Consider the following 19,928-nt stretch of genomic DNA (forward strand, 5'->3'; position numbering starts at 1 on the left):
ACGAGCCACTGACAATAAATCCCCAATCGAGAATAATATTACTGAGGGAAAGGTCACTGTTTGTAGCTCCCCGGGGTTGGTAAATGGCTTGGATAGAGTCAGCGCACGCTCCCCGGCCTCTGATTCTCATGTGCGCGCCTCCAACGCGTGCACGCGCATCTGACTTCGAGGGCACGTCAACCCCTGCCCTTTAAAGCGCGCGCACCCACGCCTTTATCCCAGAGCGCGCACCTGCGCTTCTAACCTCCACTACGCAGCGTCCCCGCCTCTGAGCTTGAGTGCGCACGCGCACTGCCGCGTTCCCGACACCATGGCCGGCTTGGAGCTGCTTTACCACTCGGTTGCCCGCGACCTCGTTTCTTCGCGGGACGCGCTGGTCTGCTTCGTTCACTGGGAGATCGTACGGGCCGGCTTCAAGTGCCTGGGGACCGGGGACCAGGTGAGAGGGAGGCTGAGGCCCCGGTGGCGGGCCTGGGCTCTCGGCTCACGGGAAAACAAAACCAAAAGTGCGGCTTGGTTGGCTGGCGTACCGTTCGTTGGCCGCAGCCCGACCCCTCTTCCCTTACCCCACATAACAGAGGGTGGGCCAGCAGGGTAAGACAACTTCCCGGGTCCGGAGGGAGCTAAGGAACCGAGCCCTCCTGGACGAGGGTAATGAGGGAGTAGGGGCCCTGAGCTAGAATGAAGGGTACCTTAGTATATTGATACTGGCGGCTGCAGAATATCCAAAACAAGACTATTATGTTTATGGAGCTGGCTTAATTTCAGAGAATGTCCCCAAATTTACTGAAGGATTATCTACTCATAATATAAATTGGATTAAGTACATGGATGGGAGTATAGAGGGCTATGGTCCAGGTGCGGGTCGATGGAGCTAGACAGAATAAGAATTTAGCACGGACTATTTGGGACCATCTGTCCCTCTCACTATACCCCCTGGCCCATCCTCTGGGTTTTCCCCCTCCCCCTTTCTTTCTCCCTAGGCCTCCTGTCCTATGATCCTCCCATAACCCTTTTGCCAATCAACTGTACAGCTCTTGGCTCCATCCCTCCCCCTCCTGTCTTCTCCTATCATTTCGGATCTCCTCCCCCCCCCCCCACTTTCAAATCTCTTACTAGCTTTTCTTTCAGTGAGTCCTGACGAAGGGTCTCGGCCCGAAACGTCAACTGTACCTCTTCCTAGAGATGCTGCCTGACCTGCTGTGTTCACCAGCAACTTTTATGTAGATTATGTATTTGTAGTTTACTCAATAAATCCAATAACTGTAATAGAATCAATGAAAGACCGCACGAACTGGGTGGACAGACAACCAATGTATAAAAAACAAACTGTCCAAATACATAAAAGAAATAATAATAAATATTGAGAATATGAGATGAAGATTCATTGAAAATGAGTCTAAGTTGTGGGAACAGTTGAATGGGGCAAGTGAAGTTATCCCCTCTGGTTCAGGAACCTGATGGTTGGGAGGTTAGTAATTATTCGTGAACCTCGTGTACCTCTTGTACTCCTGTACCTCTTTATTGGTGGCAATAGTGAGAAGAGAGTGGGTGATGGATGCTGCTTTCCTGAGATAATGCTCTGTGTAGATGTGCTAAATGGTGCGGAGGGCTTTACCTGTGATGGACTGTCCATCATGGTAATGTTTGTTTCTTTGTGATTTTAATGCCTTTATCTGCGCTGATTACAATGTGACCTTAGTATTGTTCACAAACTCCATCCCTTCATTTTAAGTCTTTTAATAGACATGCTGAACAGTTACGGTCCTAACACTGATTCTTACTTAACACCTATAAAGTTGTCCCATGCACGTTGCAGTGTACAGTGAAATGTGTCATTTTGTGTCAGCGGCCAACCTGGTCTAAGGACTGTGCTTGGGTGTCGCTTCGCTTCCAGTGCCAACATAGCGTGCCCATGATTCATTGACCCATATGCCTTTGGAGTGTGGAAGAAAACCAAAGCACCAGGAGGAAACCCACGCAGTCACAGGCAGAAAAACCAAATTCTGTACAGATAGAGGGAATCAAATCCTGATTTCGGATCACTCACACTGTAAAGCAATTGCTCGAACTCTTGCAATATTGTGGTTTATTTTTTTAAATTTCTGCTGCTTGCTACAAATCTAATCTCCTAGCTGAGTTAATAAACTTCCTTCAATTTCACAAGCTTAAATTCTTCATACAGAGTGAGAGTGTCAAACGAGCTGCCAGTGCAAGTGGTGCGTGCAAGCTCGATTCCAGGGTTTGAGAAGTTAGGATAGGTACATGGAGGTCTTTGGTCCAGATGCAGGTCGATGGGAGTAGGCAGTTTAAATAGTTCGGTACAGACTAGATGTTTCTGTGCTGTACTTTTTATAACTCTGGCCAACAGTTTCTTTTAAATGCTTTCCGCCAAATATCCCATAAGTGCTTTTGAGGTACTTTCTGACGAATTTGATGACATATAATAAATTTGATTCTGATTCTAAGTGAAATTTATTGCTGAGTAACAGATACAATTTTCTGATGTTTAGATGTCTAGTGAAATGCTACAATAGCACCAGCTATCTGGGTTCAATTTCCACCACCATCTGTAAGCAGTTTGTATGTTCTGCCCTTAACCTCATGTTTCTTCCCTATGCTCTCGTTTCCTCCCACATTCCAATGACTTACAGGGTTAATAGGTTAATTGGTCACATGGGTGGTGTGAGCTCATTGGGCTGGAAAGGCTTGTTACTGTGGCTTAGCTCTAACTGAATAAAATAATTTCAGAAGATTGCAACTAAAACATTTGCAACATCCTTAGCAACTTTCTTTAAATAACCCTTGTATTCTCAGTCCTCTGCACATTACTTGAGAAGTGTTTACAAAACTTTCCATCAGGTATGACTAGCCTGGTATATACTACAATTGCCAGTTGTAGAGAGAATGATGTACCAATTAAGATGGCTGCCTTTTCCTAGATGGTGTTAAGCTTCTTGAACTTAATTGGCATTGCACTCGTCCAGCAAATGGAGAATATATCCTCATGGTCTGGACTTGTGCTTTGTAGATGGTGGAACAGCCTTGATTAGCTGAAAGATAGTCATGCAGTACAGGACACCCATCCCAATCACAGTATTTCAAAATTAAAATTAAGTTGATGATACTGGAATCCTGAAATACAAACAGCAGTGTGGAGGTTATGGAGTATTATAGCATAGAAACAGACCCTTCAGCCAATTCGGTCCATATGATCTGATCTTCTGTTTCGTCCCATCTACGCGCACCCAGACCATATTCCCTCCTAGCCCCTCATATCTACCCAAACTTCTCTTAAATAGGAACTTTAAGATAGAAAATACTGCAGATCTGGAAATGTGAAGTAGAACGCTGCTAGAAATACTCAGCAGGTCAGGCAGCATTTGTGGAGGGAAACGTCGACTTCCTTTCCATAGATGTTGCCTAACCTGCTGAATTCCTCCAGCATTTTGTGTGTGTTCTCTTAAAACTGAGATAAGGTTACGAATTAAGTACCATCAGGATTGGTCAGCACAACAAATCAATAGGACTGCTTGTCTAAAATTGCTGCAATTTTGAGCTTTTCCCAGCCAATACCTAAACTCGTTTTCTTCCCAAAAGTGGAGGAATCCTTTAGGCTTCTCCCTTCATACTTTTAAGCTTACATGTGAAAACGTGGGGTGCACCATTTTTCTGAAGAGCTGAGAACAGAATCAACATTGTGCACACAGCTGACATAATGGTGGAAGTAAGGTCATTTTAAGAAATAACAGCATGGTAACAGGACCTTATGGCTCAACAAGTCTGCTCCATCCAGTTACACCATGTGACTAATTGACCTACTAATTCTTATGTCTTTGGAATGTGGGAGGAAACTGGAGCACCCGGAGGAAACCCACAGTCTGTACAAGCTTACAGACAGTGGCAGGAATTGAACCTAACTCACAGGTGCTGTTAAGTGTTACACTAACAGCTATGCTACCATGCCACTCTGGCCTTCATTGATGAAGCAGCTGGAGATGACTGGCTGTAGGGTACTATCAGGATATTCAACAACCACTACTATTTTTCCTGTGCTGTAGAATCTACTTAATTCCAATATTTCGACAAAACTACTTAAAGCCAATTCTACTGTCCTAGCAGAGTGGCTGGCCATCCATCCCAAAAAGTCTTTTCCATTCCCTTACTGCTTTTATCCCTGTGGTGGTTAATGCATCACTCCACACTGCAAACTGTAGGATTGGAATGCAATATCCACCACTGTCTATGAGGAATTTGTATGTTTTGCCCGTGACTGTGTGAATTTCTTCCGGGTGTTCTGGTTTGCTCCTACATTCTAAAGACATGCGGTTAGGGTTTGTGAGCTTTGGGCATGTTGTCTTACCTCAGGAAGTTCGGCGACACATGGGCTACCCAGCACAATCCTCACTGATTTGTTTTGACACTAACAACACATTTCATTATATGTTTCAATGTACGAATAAAGCTAATCTTTATCTCTATTTAGTTCCTTTCTCAGTCTGAAATAGACACACAATTAAAAGCTCTCTTTAAATAACTAGGAGGAGAATTAACCATCACCTTTTAATGGGAAGATAGTTTGCCTTGGGATGCGATTGATTTTACAGAACTGGAGATTCTGCAGGGAGCGCTCATGGAGTGAGGTCGCTTCTGGCTTCGCTCCATTCCTGTTATTTTTTTTAAACCTATGATTTCCCTTGCTTACCAATTTTTACCTACACCAGAAGATTTATTTTATCTTACTGTTTTTTTCTTGAACTGCAACTCTGGAATCTAAAGAAATGAGTACAAGATCCAGAGCCAAAGACGGGAAAGATTCCAACGGGAACGGAGGAAAAAGAAAAGGTGACTCTAAACAAATGGAGCTACCCTATGATGCTATGATGAAGTTTTTAGAAGAAAAATTCAAGAAACAACGTCAAAGTCTTAATGAAGACTTAAAATCAATCACGGAACCTCTGAAATCCCTGGATTGTGAAGTTCAGAAACATCGAAGTATAATCTCTGAGGACGGATTCAAAAGTCAAGAACTTGGAGCAGAATTTAGCTTCAACTATTAAACAACTGCAACATTTTAAATCCAAAGTCATCGATCTTGAAAATCAATCGAGAAGACAGAACTTACGTATAATTGGTCTACCCGAGGATGTTGAGGATAGAGACCCTTCAATATCCTTTGCTCAACTTTTAAAGGATACGTTCAGCTCAATATTTCCAAACAAACCTCCACTGCTCGACCATGCCACAATTAAATGTGTGGTTTACAACCCTTCCATTAAATTTGAAAAACCTTGGAGGCAATTTATTCAGCATTTTCATATGATGTAGTTTGACCATTTCCAAACTTATTTTACTTCTCTGTAGTGTTGGTTGAGAGGAACGGAGTCGTCGACACTAAGGTTTTCTTTTCTCCCATTTCTTGCGCTGTTAAAATAGCCCAGGTCTTTTTTTTAGTTTAGTTGATTAATTCTGTTTAGATTAGTTTTTTTTTGAGGGTTTTTCTTTGTTTTTTTTTCTTTTCTCATGATTTTTGTCTAGATTTTTTTTGTTCTGTATTATTCATCGGTATCCTATATGATTGGGAGTTTTGTTAATTAAGTACTATTTGGTTCTATAATTACTCATGTTAAGTACAACAATGTATTTCCAATAACTTTGTACTATTATTATGTTATGTTTATATTTTATGAAACTAATAAAAAGATTGAAAAAGGAAAAGGATTTTACAGAACTGTATGTGGCAACCCTCCACAGGCCTCAGCTGATGATAAGAAGAAGGAGCTGTTACCCATGGGCTGGAATGCAACTCAGGAACTGTACGCACTGCGTTATCGTTCCGACAATGATCAGAAAGAGCTCCTGCTAAAGGCAGTCTCTGTAGATACCAGTCTGATCATTAATGTTATGGTAAGTGCAGTATATAATTAATCTAGTGTCTAATATTTATTAGAAGGGTGATCTCTGACCAGAAGCTTGAGTTGCCAACATATGGAACTCCATTGGTTAATGTGCAGGAGAGGGAAGAGGAGACCATTGCAAACGATTCTTGAACAATCAAGGTGGTGTCATGCAGAACTGATCCAATGGAGTTGAAGCTTTGGTGGAGGATGATGTCAAAGTCTGCAGAGAAATCATGGACAAAGATGGATTGTTGCCATTTGGGGCAGTACTATTTGTGAATTTAATTAGTTGTTGAAAAGGTTCAGATTGAGTTGTTAGAGAGCTGAATATGCTTGGAAAATTGTGTTCAGTTGTGGTCGCTTCATAGGAAGAATGTTGAGGCTTTTAGAGAGGGTACAGAGGAGATTTACCAGGATGCTCTGGATTAGAGCGCATGCCTTATGAAGATAGGTTGAACAAGCTAGGGCTTTTCTCTTTGGAGCGAAGGAGGATGAGAGATGACTTGATATAAGGTGTATGAGGTGATAAGAAGCATAGATCGATTGGACAGCCAAGGACGTTTCTCCGAGTGGAAATGGCTAATATAAGGGCTCATGATTGGAGGAAAGCATAGAGGAGATGTCAGAAGTAAGTTATTTTCACAGAGAATGGTGGGTGCATGTAATATGCTGCCCAGGATGGTGGTAGAGCAGATACTAATGTGGAGCAGACTCAGTGGGCCAAATGGCCTAATTCTGCTCCTGTATCTTATGGTCTTATTATGGGCATTTTAAGAAACTTAGGTAGACACATGGATGGTAGAAGAATGGAGGGTTATGTAGGAGGGAAGGGTTAGATTGATCTCAGAATTGGTTGAAAGATCAGTACAACATTGTAAGCTGAAGGGCCTGTACTATTTTATGAGTTGTGGGAGAGCTAAATGTGGATGTGTAAGACAATTTTTTTGTCTAAATATGCTATGTCAGTGATGGTTGTTGCTTAGAACTGGAGCTACAAATACTCTCAGTAGTCATTACCAGTTCTGGATTAAGAAGCAATCTGGATGTTACTCTGATTATTTGGTGATAATAGTTCAGTAATGGGCATAGGGAATGAGCTGAATGGAGAAATTCTTCGAAAATAGTGGGCTTACCATTGACAGAATTCAGATTGTAAAGGGGACGAAATAGAAATATGTTTTCAGAAGCACGTAGGAGGGAAGCAGATTAATAGAGAAAGTGAGGGTTCAGTTGAGAAATGGTAGATGTGAGGCGTGACTGCTGAAGCCATAACTGCCTGTGCCAACTTGTTAAAATTCACGTATGTGCAGGAGTCTAGAATTGTTTTTTGTGACCTAAGGGTGCCCAATGTGCCTTGCAGCTGATGAAGACTGTTGAAGTGGTCACTACTGTATTCTGGGTATTATTGGAACATGGAGTACTGAGGTGTTTAAATATGAAGAGATCTGTAGCATCCGAGATTCAGTCACACCAAGTGCAAACCAACAAAACAAACATTTAGTCTATAGCCAAAGCAGTAGGTTTCTGATGATGACAAAGGCTGAATGAAGTTTTAGTCTTGGAGACCTTTGGGTTCTGTAGAATATATACAGAGTACAAGGATGAATTTGTAATTTCAATTTTTTCTTTTGTTTTCAAAGCCCATGGTGGTCTTGTGTTTTCCCGTCTATTTCCCAGTTTAGCTCTAAAATTCTGGTCCTTTGCACCTGTCTGAATTTTTATCACCCTGTACTACTCGTTATCCCTTCAGCTAATGAGGCTCCTAGTTAGAGTTGTATATCTCTTAACTTTTCTATCTATTTTGCATTTTTACTAGTTGAAACCTGCTTTGATATTTTGATTGAAGTCACCTTAAGTGGCTCAGTGCCAATGTTTGTCTGATATCCTTCCTAAGTATACAGGAGTGTTGTGTTATGTTATATGCAGCTACATAAATGCAGGTTATTGTTGTGCCAAAGACCTAATTTGTGAAGAAAGGCAATTGAATGTTTTAATTTTCCTCATTGAGGTACTTGTATGTACAAACAAAAGACCCAACTACTAACCACAGCCACCGCTTACTCTTGCCCACACTGCACCAGAATATGCGGATCCTTGATCAGCCTCTGCAGCCACACGAAGACCAACTAATAGACAACCCCTTAGGAGGACATCATACTCAACTGGAGTGATCTAGTGCTACCTGTATGTGTAGAAATGGTCAATCCAAACAACAACAAATTAGGATGGCAGTCAAGTTAGCCCATAGTAAATACAAAGGAGCAATTAATTTAAAAAAAATAGAGTAGGTGCCAGAAAATAGTTTTTCCTGAGAGGACTAACGAATATGGTAACATACCTGTGGAGCAAGAATGATAACGAAGCAGTGGTACTATACATTTTTCCTGAGATATGTTGGCCACGGTACACACTGTTGGGGAGTGCCAAACCAGGCCTGCCGAGCTAAAATGTGGACTCAACAACCGTGGCTAACATTTAATACTACTACTCGGTTGTCATTGTTGTTGCGCAGATACATAACAAATACTTCATTTGAAGATTGGCCAATGTAATAAAGGCAGTTAGATGTGTTGGAAAGCTGGATGGATGAATAGCTGGACCAAGTGGTCTTTCTCATCCATCTCTAACTGTCTGTTGATCAATTCATTCTATTGCTAATTTTTTTCTCGCTTTTCAGAATTGCCAGTCTGAACAGGTTGTAGATTTAACAGTGAATTTAGATGACTATATCAGCTCAGAGCACCTGCAGCAATATGACAGGTAAATATACAAGAAGAGCTTGTTTCTGATGCTAGTACTACACACTATATGAAGTGTAACATATAAAATATTAGTGGGTTGAATTGTCGATAAGAACCGGGGTCTCAGTTTTCCTCATAACTTTTTGCTTCTTGCTACCCTAAAGTACAGTTATTAGTTTAGATTTTCTACAGTGGGGCAGCTAATCTAAAATGTATTACATGTTTGTTTATTTATTTAGAGCTGGGGTCCCCAACCTTTTTTATGCCATGGACCCTTACTATTAACTGATGGGTCCGTAGACCCCAGTTTGGAACCTCTCATTTAGTGACCCTGTGAACTGCCCAACACCCCATTTATTTAACCCTGGGCTAATGACGGGACAACTTACAATGACTAATTAACTGATGAACTGGTACACCTTTGGACTGTGCGAGGAAACCGGAGTACCTGGCACAAGCCCACAGGAAGAACGTACAAACTTCTTACGGACGGCATCGGAATTGAACTGTAAACTTCGGCGCTCAAGCTGTAATAGCATCATGTTAACTTCCATGCTACTATGGTGACGTGATAGCGTAACAGTTAGTATAACCCTATTACAGTGCCGGTTACAAGGATCAATCCCTGCTGCTGTCTGTAAAGAGTTTCTTTGCTCTCCCTATGACAGTGTGACTTTCCTTAAGGTGCTCCAGTTTCCTCCCACTTTCCAAAGATGTACGGGTTAATGGTTTTATTGTTCACGAGGGTCTAATCGCCAGTTCGGGCTCATTAAGCAGAAAGGTGCTGTTACTGTGCTGTATCTGTAAATATAAATGGGCTTTGCAAATCTATACTAGTTGGTCTGTCAAACTGTTTTAAAAGTGTGAGCTTCATCACACATGTTTTAATCCTCTTTCCACCAACTAGGGTGTCTGATTTCAGTGACCGATTTTTGTTTGATCTTCAGTACATTTTAGCTGGCATGTGAGGAACATCAAAACACCTGCAGAAGCTGGAAATCTGCAGTTTAAAAAAACCCAAAAAATGGACCTCCCAGTACATCTGCAAGCATCTGTGGAAAGAGAAACAGAATTAATGTTTTAGATTGAGGGTCTTTCATTGAGTCCTGATGAAGGGCCTCGACTCAAAATGCCTTTCCATAGATGCTGCCTGCCCTGCTGAGTTCCTCCAGTATTGTCTGTGCGTGTGTGCATTGGTGTGCTTTGGATGTCCTGCAGCTGCAGAATCTCTTGTATTTATCCTTTATTGTAAATTCATTTAAATTCATTTTCTCTCTCTCCTAGCTCTGTCAAAATAACTTTGGTCTAAAATGCTAACACCTTTTTTTTCTCGCAAACACTACTTGAATATTTCCAGTACTTGGTTTATTATTCTGAAGAAATTAACTTTTATAAAATGTTTGCACTTCGTTCTGCATTGCAAGGACTAACTAAAGCCCAGGAGGATGGGCTTCTCTGGGAAGGTGTAACTTGGGAGATTTCATAGTTTCTGAGGAAGAAGTACTCCGACTCCAACTCCGACTCAGGCCTAGGGGGCCGGCATCGGGCACGATGACGGACTCATCACTTCTCCCTCTCCCTCATCAGTCTGTTCAGTTCATCTACATTAGCTGCGCCGCTATCTTCTAGGAGCGTGTTGACCATAGTCTTGGGAGGGTGCCCAGGGTTCATCCTCCCGTGCTTGGGCTCCCATATGATGACTATGCTGGCAGGTAGCTCGGGGTGGCGTAGACAGTGCCCCGCTAGTTTCAGTCTTCTCTCCTCGATTTTAGTGGAGAGCATCGGTAGGTTGTTATAGAGTTCAACGTTTTTCATGTGCTATTGCCAACTCACATCAAGAGCCATCTGGAGCATTCAGGTACAGCAACCATCTAGAGACTTTCGCATTGTCTTGGTGAGTGTCCATGTCTTGCATCCGTATGTGAGAATGGACTCTATGACTGCTATGAAAATCCTCTTCTTAAGCCCTCTGGTCAGGTTCGACTTCCAGATTTCCTTCACGTCATTCATAGCCCTACACACCAGTGCCTTCTGTATCTTTATGTCCTTCTCCGAACTCATCATTCTTGACCTGAGGTACTTGTAGTCAAAGACTTTCTGAGGAAGACAGGAAGGGAAAGCTGTACCGTCAGGAAATCTCTACACCTATTCTGTGTAACTGTAATTAGCCAAGTTTTGTTAGTCATTCAGTGCTGTTGTGTGTGAGAATAATTCCACTCCCAGTGCAGACTTCTTCACACTGACCCCACATTTATGGCTCAGATTACCCAACAGGCCAAGAATGCTGTTTTTTTTTCAGGAAGGATCAAAATTGACTTTGGCGTTCATTCAGCAAAAGGGAAATACATTTTTTTGCCCAACGAGTCATGCCACCAGCAACCCACCAATTTAACAGTAGTCTAATCACAGGACAGTTTCCAATGATCAATTAACCTAGCAACCAGTACATCTTTAGACTGTAGGAGGGAACTGAAGCACCCAGAGGAAACCCATGTGGTTCACAGAGAGAACGTACAAACTCCTTACAGATAGAGCTGGAATTGAACTCTGACCTTTGGAAGGCCCTGAGCTGTAATAGCATCTTGTTAACTGCCATGCTACCATGGCGCCTATGTGATTCAACTTTTTACCGGTCTGTAGCAGAAGAACAAGTTCAGATAGTTGTAATCTGAACTAAAGAAAGGACTGGCAGTTTTCATGCCATCCGGGGATTAAACAAAATTCTTCACAGTCAATGAGGTGTAATTGTGATTGCTATTTTAATATGGGAAACATGCCAATTAAACTAAAGAAAACCACACCATTGTGAGACACAAAAACCAAACAGCTGGAGGAACTCAGTGGGTCAGGCAGCATTGATGGAGAGAAATAGACAGTCAACATTTTGGGCTGATTCATACAACATTACCACATGGTGTAAGTCCTTCAGCCCACGATGTATGAGCCTTGTAACCTACTCTAAGATGAAGCCATCCCTTCCCTCCTACACAGCCCTCCATTTTTCTAACACCCATGTTCCCATCTAAGAGTTTCTCAAATGCCCCTTGTGTATCTGCCTCTACCACCACCCCTGATGGAGCATTCCACGTACTTGCTATGCATATAAAAATAGCTACCTCTGACATCCACCCTATACTTTTCTCCAATCACCTTAAAATTATAAATTATACCCCCTTGTTATAGCCGTTTCCTCTCTGGAAAAGGTCTGGCTATCTACTTGATCTGTGTCTCTTACCATCTGGTACACCTCTATCAAGTTACCTCTCTTTTTCCTCCTCTCCGGAGAGAAAGACCCTAGTTCATTCAGCCTTATAAGTCATGTGCTCTACTCCAGGCAGCATCCTGGTAAATCTCCTGCACGCCCTCTCTCAAGCTTCTGCATCCATCCTATAAACAAGACAACCATAACTGAGTACAGTATTCCAAGTGTAGTCCAACCAAGGTTTTATAGATCTGCAACATTACCTCACAGATCATGAACTCAATCCCCCGACCAATGAAGGCTACAATACCATATGCCTTAACCTTATCAACTTGCTGGCAGCTTTGAGGAATCTATGAACATGGACACCAAAGTCTACACTCCCCAACACTGCTAAGAATCCTACTATTTACCCTGTATTCTGCTTTGACCTACCAACTCTGCATCTCGACCGATGGACAGAGGGGAATTGGGGGAATAAATATTGGGAGGATGTCAGGAAGATCTACCCTGCCTTAAATTGTGCAGCTAGAGATCTTTTACACCCGTGAGAGGACAAGACGGGTGACCCCAGCCATTCATACTCTTCAGAGACTGTCCGCCTGGCGTCAGTGGACGCATAACCAGGACTTATGATATTCATCAGCTGCTCATATGACCATCCACTACCCGCTTCCATAGCTTCACGTGACCCTGATCAAGGGGCTATGCAGTGCTACACCTTGCCCAAGGGTGATCTGCAGGCTAGTGGAGGGAAGGAGCACCTTATACCTCCTTTGGTAGAGATGTATCTTCACCCTGCCGTCCAATTCAAGAAGTAGTAGCTCCAACTGGTTCCTGGAGTAAGACCTGACTCAGAAGAGAGTGCTGTCTGCTGGGCAGCTGTTGGTACAATGCTGGCATGATTATCATTGTAGACGCTATCCAGCCAGCAAACTGTCTTTTCCAAAAGCTCCCTTCTAGAAAGCGCTATAGGGTTATTAAAACAAAAACTTAACACCACCTAAAAAGTTTCTTCCCCCAGGCAGTTAACCTGATCAACCATCTAGTTACCCCCACCCTCCATCACTGCACTGTACGGTAAACACTTAAAGACTCTTTATGTTGCTGTTTACATTGTAAATAAATAGTGATATATTTATGCACATTTGATTCCATATTTGAACTTTAACCTCTAACTTTATATTTTATATAATTCTGTGTTCTTTTAATTGTTGAATGTTTTTTGTTACGTGTCATGCCAGCACACAACAGCAAATTCCTAATACATGTAAGTGCATATGGTGATGCTTGATCACACTGTTTACTGCTTTAAAAGGATGCTATGTAAGAGGGTAAACTCAATGAAAGACTGTTCTTTGAGTTCTACATCTCTGTAGCCTCTCCCATTTGTACCTCATCCCAAATGGCACTCCTTGAATTGCAAGCCTAGACTGTAGGCTGAGGTGTCTTGACTGAAACCCAGTCCTGTGCTCATCTGTTCATTCTGGCAGTTGGGACAGGAATAGCAAGCAGTTCTCCTCATCCTTCCCTAGTGCATGGCCTATCCTCCTCTCCCATCAGATTCCTCCTTCTTCCGCCCTTTACCTCTTCCACAGCTTTTCACGTACTCCTCTCTTAATTCATCCTCCCACACACATCACCGGGTCTCACCTATCACTTGCCAGCTTGTAGTCCTCCCCCTCCCCCCACCTTATTCTGTCTTCTTCCCTTTTCCTTTTAAATCCTGATGAATGTTCTTGGCCTGAAACATTGACTGTTTATTCCCCTCCATAGATGCTGCCTGACCTGCTGAGTTCCTGCAGCATTTTGTGTGTCATAAAATCCACTGTGATGCCAGTACAACCCAACTGGCCAGGAAGGTTTGAGATCTACCTGATCAATATGAAGTTACGTTTTTGTTTTCACTACTCAAAACAGAGTTTTTCTGAAAACTCTGGGGAATAGACAAATGAAAGATATTGAAAGTAGTTTTTTTTCTCTTAAGTTAATTTGATAGGGGTGGCATAGTAGCATAGCAATTAGTGCAACATTTTTTACAGCACCGGCAACACAGGGGACAAAAAATGCTTCTTGTATTTGGTGTCCCCTGCCTCCCCCACTTCTTCCACACCAATGCTATTGCCAACCGTACCTTCAGCCAGCTGAAAATATCCTCTTTTGGCTAAAAGTCTTGATTGATGATATGGAATATGTAGATAAGACACTTGTCTCCTTTGAATAGACAAGGGATTGATCCAGTTTTTCAAAAGCTGAGAAGGAATTCAACTATTTGAGGAAACAAGCAACTTGACTATTCTCATGAGTTCCTCCAGTGCATCAGAGCTATTAAGCTCAGCACATAGTTAGTATCTTATAGTGTTTATGAGAATTTGCACTAGGGTATTGCATCTGTGGCTGCAGAGAATTTGGTATTAATTGTGTGTGTTAGAACTGCGATCATGAGACTCTGGAACCAACGTGGATAATTTCATTTGCCTCAATACTGAACTGACTCCAAAACTGATAGACTCACTTTCAAGGACTCCATAACTCATGTTCTTAGTATTATTTATTTGTTTTTCTGTTATTTGCACGATTTGACTTCTTTTGCACATTGTTTGCTAGTCGTTGTTATTTATAGTTTTTCTTAAATCCTATTGTATTTCTTTATTTTCCTGTAAATGGCTGCAAGAAAATGAATCTCAGGGTTGTATATGGTGACATATACATACTTTGATAATAAATTTACTTTGAATTTTGAATCATAACACAGAGAACCATTTGGTGTAAGCTCATAAGAATTAATTTATTACAAACACAAGAAGTTCTGCAGATGCTGGAAATGCAGAGCAACACACACAAAATGCTGGAGGAACTCAGCAGGTCAAGCAGCATCTATGGAGAGGAATAAAGGGTTGATGTTACAGGCCAAGACCCTTTGTCAGGATTGTCCTCGACTCTTTATTCCTCTCCATGGTTGCTGCCTCACCTTCTGAGCTCCTCCAGCATTTGAAGTGTGTTAATCCAGTTTACTGCTCTTACCACATATCCCTCAAAATATGTCCTTACTAAGTATAGACCCAGTTTCCTTTTGAAAGCTGACATTGAGCCTGCTACCATTCTCCTCTCAGGCACCTCTTTCCAGGTCACGGTAGTCTGCTGTGTAAGGAAACTTTTTTCCGCAGATTACCTTTGGGCTTTAATTTGCAGATGATACCAAACTGTGTGAGAGGGTTTGTCAATACTGAGGAGACTAACTTCAGGTACTTGAGCACATCAATAGATTTGAAGAATGAATGGATGGTTGGGAGATCAAGGATCAACTTTATTCCCCAAATACGTTTACAAGTATTAGGAAGTTGCTGTGGTGTATTGGTGCAACGTGCAATGAAAAACAACACTTGCAGGCTGCCGCCAGCACATGCCGTTGCAGAGGTTGTAGAAAAGATTAACAAGAATGATATAAGACATACAAGGATATCTAAGGAAAGTTACCTCCCTCTAGCTCCCCACCTCCTTCCCTTTCTTTGGTAGTCCAGTCTCCTCTCCTATCTGATTCTTTCTTCAGTCCTGTACGTCTTCCATCTATCAGCTTGCACATCACCCCCTTCTTCCCCTCCCACCCACCTACCCCTTCACCACCTTATTCTGGCTTCTTCCCCCTTCCTTTTCAATCCTGGTGAAAGGTCTTGATCTGAAGTGTCGACTGTTTATTACACTCCATAGATGGTGCCTGACCTGCTGAGTTCCTTCAGCATTTTGTGTGTGTTACACAGAATTGGTCTCTTTCCTCTTGATAAGACAAAAATGCTTAACAAGAGTGTAATATTTTAAGGTTGTCATACGAATCTAAAAGGTTGTTACAAAGGCACATTCGATCATTAGCACTATAAACAGGCATTGAATACAAAAACAAGGAAGATACTATATGCTAAGTCCTTATTAAGTGGTGGTTAGACCACACTTTGCACTTGGAATTGTGGTGAGCAGAATTAAACCCTTTTTCTAAGAAAGTTGTGCGGCATTGGAGAGGGTCTAGAGAAGGCGCGAAAATTATCCCGTGAATGAAGGGGTTAACATATAAGAAGCGTTTGATGCCGCTAGGCCTGTACTTGCTGGAGTTTAGAAGAATGAGAGGGGATCTCATTGAAACCTAACAAATTTTGAAAGGCCTAGATAAAGTGGACATGGAGAGGATGCTTCCTATAGTAGGACCAGAGGGCACAGTCTCAAAACAGAGGGACATCCCTGTAGAACAGAGATGAAGCTGAATTTTTTTAGCTAGAGGGTGGCGAATCTGTGGAATTCATTGCCATAGGTGGCTGTAGAAGCCAAGTCATTGGGTATATTTAAAGCAGAGGCTGATAGATTCTTGATTAGTAAGGTACTCAAAAGTTACAGGGAGGAGGCGTAGAATAGGTTTGAGAGGTATAATAAATGAGCCGAATGGCCTACTTATGCTCCTATATCTTAAGGTCTTGTGGTCTAAATCATCCATGATGGAATGGCAAAATAGACTCGATGGGCCAAATGGGTGATTCTGCTCCTATGCCTTATAGTCTAATATATTTTTCAAAATGAGTTGCTTTGATTTTTAATGTGCTTCATGAAAGGGTAATGAAAGCAAATTCTGGAGGGAATTGGACAAATACTTTAAGGGGAAAAGGAGAGTGATCAGAAATTTATTTGGATGACAGCACCAAACAGTGGTCTAAAATACCCATCTCTTTTGCTGTTTTCATGATTGTAGTAGGACATTAATTTATCCAGAACCCTTTTTTAGAAACTCTAATGCAAACATTTTCTGACCGTTCCTCCAGAGTTTTCAAAAAGAAGGACGAGTTACGGCACCTTGTTGAATCCACAATCATTTCACCTTTACTTGGGTCGAAACAGAGGACAGCAGGAGGGTCTCAGAGAGAAAAGAAGTCAGTCCAGCCTGCATCAAGTGCTGAACAGCGCACAAACACCAGCCCACTCTTCATCCCTCCTCGTGTCCCAGAGAGGCAACCTCCTTGGTGAGTGACAAGCCCATGACTGTATTTAAAAGGTGCCTGTCTTTGATTTAATCCTTTTACCTGACAAAGTGAGTTTGGGTGCAAAACTTCAGTACACTTCACTGAGTTTTTAGTAGTGTTTGTCATGATAACGATGCATCTTACAGACAACTAGATATTTATTTATCTACGTATATCGTTGAGATACGGTAAAGAACAGGCCCTTCGAGCCATGCTGCCCAGCAATAACTCTAGCCTAATCACGGGACAATTTACAATAACTAATTAACCTACCAACCAGTACGTCTTTGGACTGTGGACACTAAAACGGAGCATGCAGAGGAAACCCATGTGGTCGCAGGGAGAATGTATGAGCGCTTTACAGGCAGCAGCAAGAAATGAACCCAGGTCGCTGATACTGTAAAGCGTTGTGCTAGCCACTACACTATAATATCTTTGAAGTGCAGTCACTGTGGTAGTGTATGTTTGTCCTTGAGGAATAAATCCCTTGCACATCTTCAAATTGTGCAGTGAGATCTTTCCTTCCATTTATAGGGCAAACATGGTCTTGGATTAAGATATAGTTAGATAAAGAAATGAAATGCATTAATGCAGTGTTTTTTGTATGAAGCCCACTGAGTTGTGGCTTCCACCAGGACCCGCTCCCTCTAAGAGAGAATGATAAAAATAAGGCTCTTGCATGGTGATGGTTGTCCATCGTGTCCGACGATGGCAGGAAATCTGTGTGGGAGAGTTTTTAAAGTGGGAAGCCTGTTCCACTGGGCTAGTTCCACTCTCTCGACCTTGAAGGTTCAGGTCCAGTAAGCGTTGCAAAATGGGGTTTTCCTTGGTTGCAGTGTATGACCACGTCATGGCCTGTGCTTAATCATGTCCTTCGGTTGCCACAAAGTGTTGCAGAGCTGTCTCCCTGGCCACTGGATCACACTGCAGATCTCATCTGCCTAGTCCATTGGAGCTGAGTTTGTATGGTAGCACTGGGGTATGAGACTTGCTGGCTACCCTCACCTGGTTTAGCCCCCTTGTCAAAATGGTGTACCATGATGTGGCTGCTGTCACATGCAGTTTCTTGGAGCCACAGGTGAGAACTGAGTGTCCAGTGGGACCAGAGGTGAGTGAGCCGCACCAGAATGGGCACATCAAGCCCTTTCACCAGAGGTGTTACCCTTCCTTGGACACCCCTTACACCCTGGAAGCAATACATAGTCTATGACGATATGGTGTGTCACATGAATCAGTGCTGGGTCCATTGTTGTTTATCATCTTTGCTAATGATTTAGATGATGTAGTAAACTGGATCAGCAAATTTGCAGATGACATCAAGACTGGGGGTGTAGTGGACAATGAGAAAGACTGTCATTGCCTGCAGTGGGATCTAGTCCAGCTGAGAAAAGGGGCTTAAAAATAGCAGATGGAATTTAATGCAGACATGTGCAAGGTGTTGCACTTTGGGCAGGCAAACCAGTGTAAGATTTACACAGTGAATGATGGGGCACTGAGGTTTTCAGTAGAACAAAAGGATCTGAGAATACAGATCTATAATTCATTGAAGGTAAGAGTGTCAGAAATAGATATGGTGGTAAAGAGAGCTCTGAACAGATTGGCCTTCATAAATCAGGATATTTATACCAGAGTTGGAATGTTATGTGGAAGTTGTATAAGATGTTACTGAGGCTGAATTTGGAGTATTGTGTGCAGTTCTGATCACCTACCTGCAGGAAAGATGTCAATAAGATTGAAAGAGTACAGAAAAAATTTACAAGCATCCTACCCTGATCAGACCCCACTTGGAGCACTGTGCTCAGTTCTGGTCATCTCACTACAGATGTGGATACTATAGAATTACAAGGATGTTGCCTGGATTGGGGGCCGTACCATATGAGAATAGGTTGCATGAACTTGGCTTTTTCTCCTTGGAGCAATGGAGGATTAGAGGTGATCTGATAGAGGTGTATAAGATGATGAGGGACATTGATTGTGTGGATAGCCAGACACTTTTTCCCAGGGCTGAAATGACTAACACGAGGGAGCACAGTTTTAAGGTGCTTGGAAGAAGGTGCAGAGGAGATGTTGGGTAAGTTTCTTACGCAGGGATGTAGTAAGTGCGTGGAATGGGCTGCCGGCGACGGTGCTGGAGGCGAATTCAATAGTGTCTTTTAAGAGACTCCTGGATAGGTACATGAAGCTTAGAAAAATAGAGGGTTATGGATAACCCTAGGTAACTTCCAAAGTAAGTAGATGTTTGGCACAGCATTGTGGGCCGAAGGGCCTGTATTGTGCTGTAGGTTTTCTATGTTTGTGTTTGTATTTACATATTTCACTTTTCACCCTTGAGCTACTGAGTGGGAACTTCTTCACAGAGCATTGTGAACACGTGGATGGAGCAGTCAGTGGAAGTGGAGGGTGCAGGTTCAATTGCAGTTTGAGAGAAGTTTGGATAGATACATGGAGGGCTATAGTCCTGGTGTGTGTCGATGGAACCAGGAAGAAGACCAGGCTGGCACAGACTGGATGGGCCAAAAGGCCTCTTTGTGTTTAGTGCTCCATGATTCATTCTTAATCTGTGACACTTGTTACCACAATATTTCAAAAAGGAGAATATATGATGGTGAAATAAATGCCTTTGTGCTCGAGCCCATTTGGCACAGCTTCAAAATAGAGGGATACCCATTTAGAACAAAGATGAAGAATTTATATAGCCAGAGTGGTGACACTGTGGGATTCGTTGTCACAGGTGACTGTGGAGGCCAAGTCATTGGGTATATTTAATGCAGATGTTTGTAGGTGCTTGATTAGTAAAAGGGTCGAAAGTTACGGAGAGAAAGCAAAGACAGGAAAGGGGTTGAGGAGGATAATAAATCAGCAGTGATGGAAGGGCAGAGCACTCATTGGGCTGAATGGCTAAATTCTGCTCATATGTTTTATGGTCTTAAGATGCTTCTTCTGGTTCTTTTGAAAGAGATGAATACTATTGCTTTTGACGTAAGCAGACAATGAGTTGGTAATTAAGGCTCCACAGCATTGGTGTTCACTCCAATGCTGAACACATCCTGTGCTGCCAACCAGAAATTCATTACATCTTGTTGGG

At 42.4% G+C, this 19,928-nt stretch overlaps 1 protein-coding gene across 1 annotated transcript in view; it reads left to right on the forward strand.

Moving 5' to 3' along the window:
* Window positions 1–263: 263 nt before the first annotated feature.
* psmf1 (proteasome inhibitor subunit 1) overlaps window positions 264–19,928 on the forward strand; it is an 82,460-nt gene continuing 62,795 nt past the window's right edge. Inside the window, exons 1-4 of the mRNA XM_063041027.1 lie at window positions 264–439; window positions 5,755–5,907; window positions 8,578–8,660; window positions 16,646–16,843. Coding sequence (XP_062897097.1) covers window positions 311–439; window positions 5,755–5,907; window positions 8,578–8,660; window positions 16,646–16,843 — 563 coding nt within the window. The 5' untranslated portion in view covers window positions 264–310. The remainder of the gene's footprint in view (window positions 440–5,754; window positions 5,908–8,577; window positions 8,661–16,645; window positions 16,844–19,928) is intronic.

The sequence above is a fragment of the Mobula hypostoma genome, chromosome 2, assembly GCF_963921235.1.
Source record: "Mobula hypostoma chromosome 2, sMobHyp1.1, whole genome shotgun sequence".
Classification (NCBI taxonomy): domain Eukaryota; kingdom Metazoa; phylum Chordata; class Chondrichthyes; order Myliobatiformes; family Myliobatidae; genus Mobula; species Mobula hypostoma.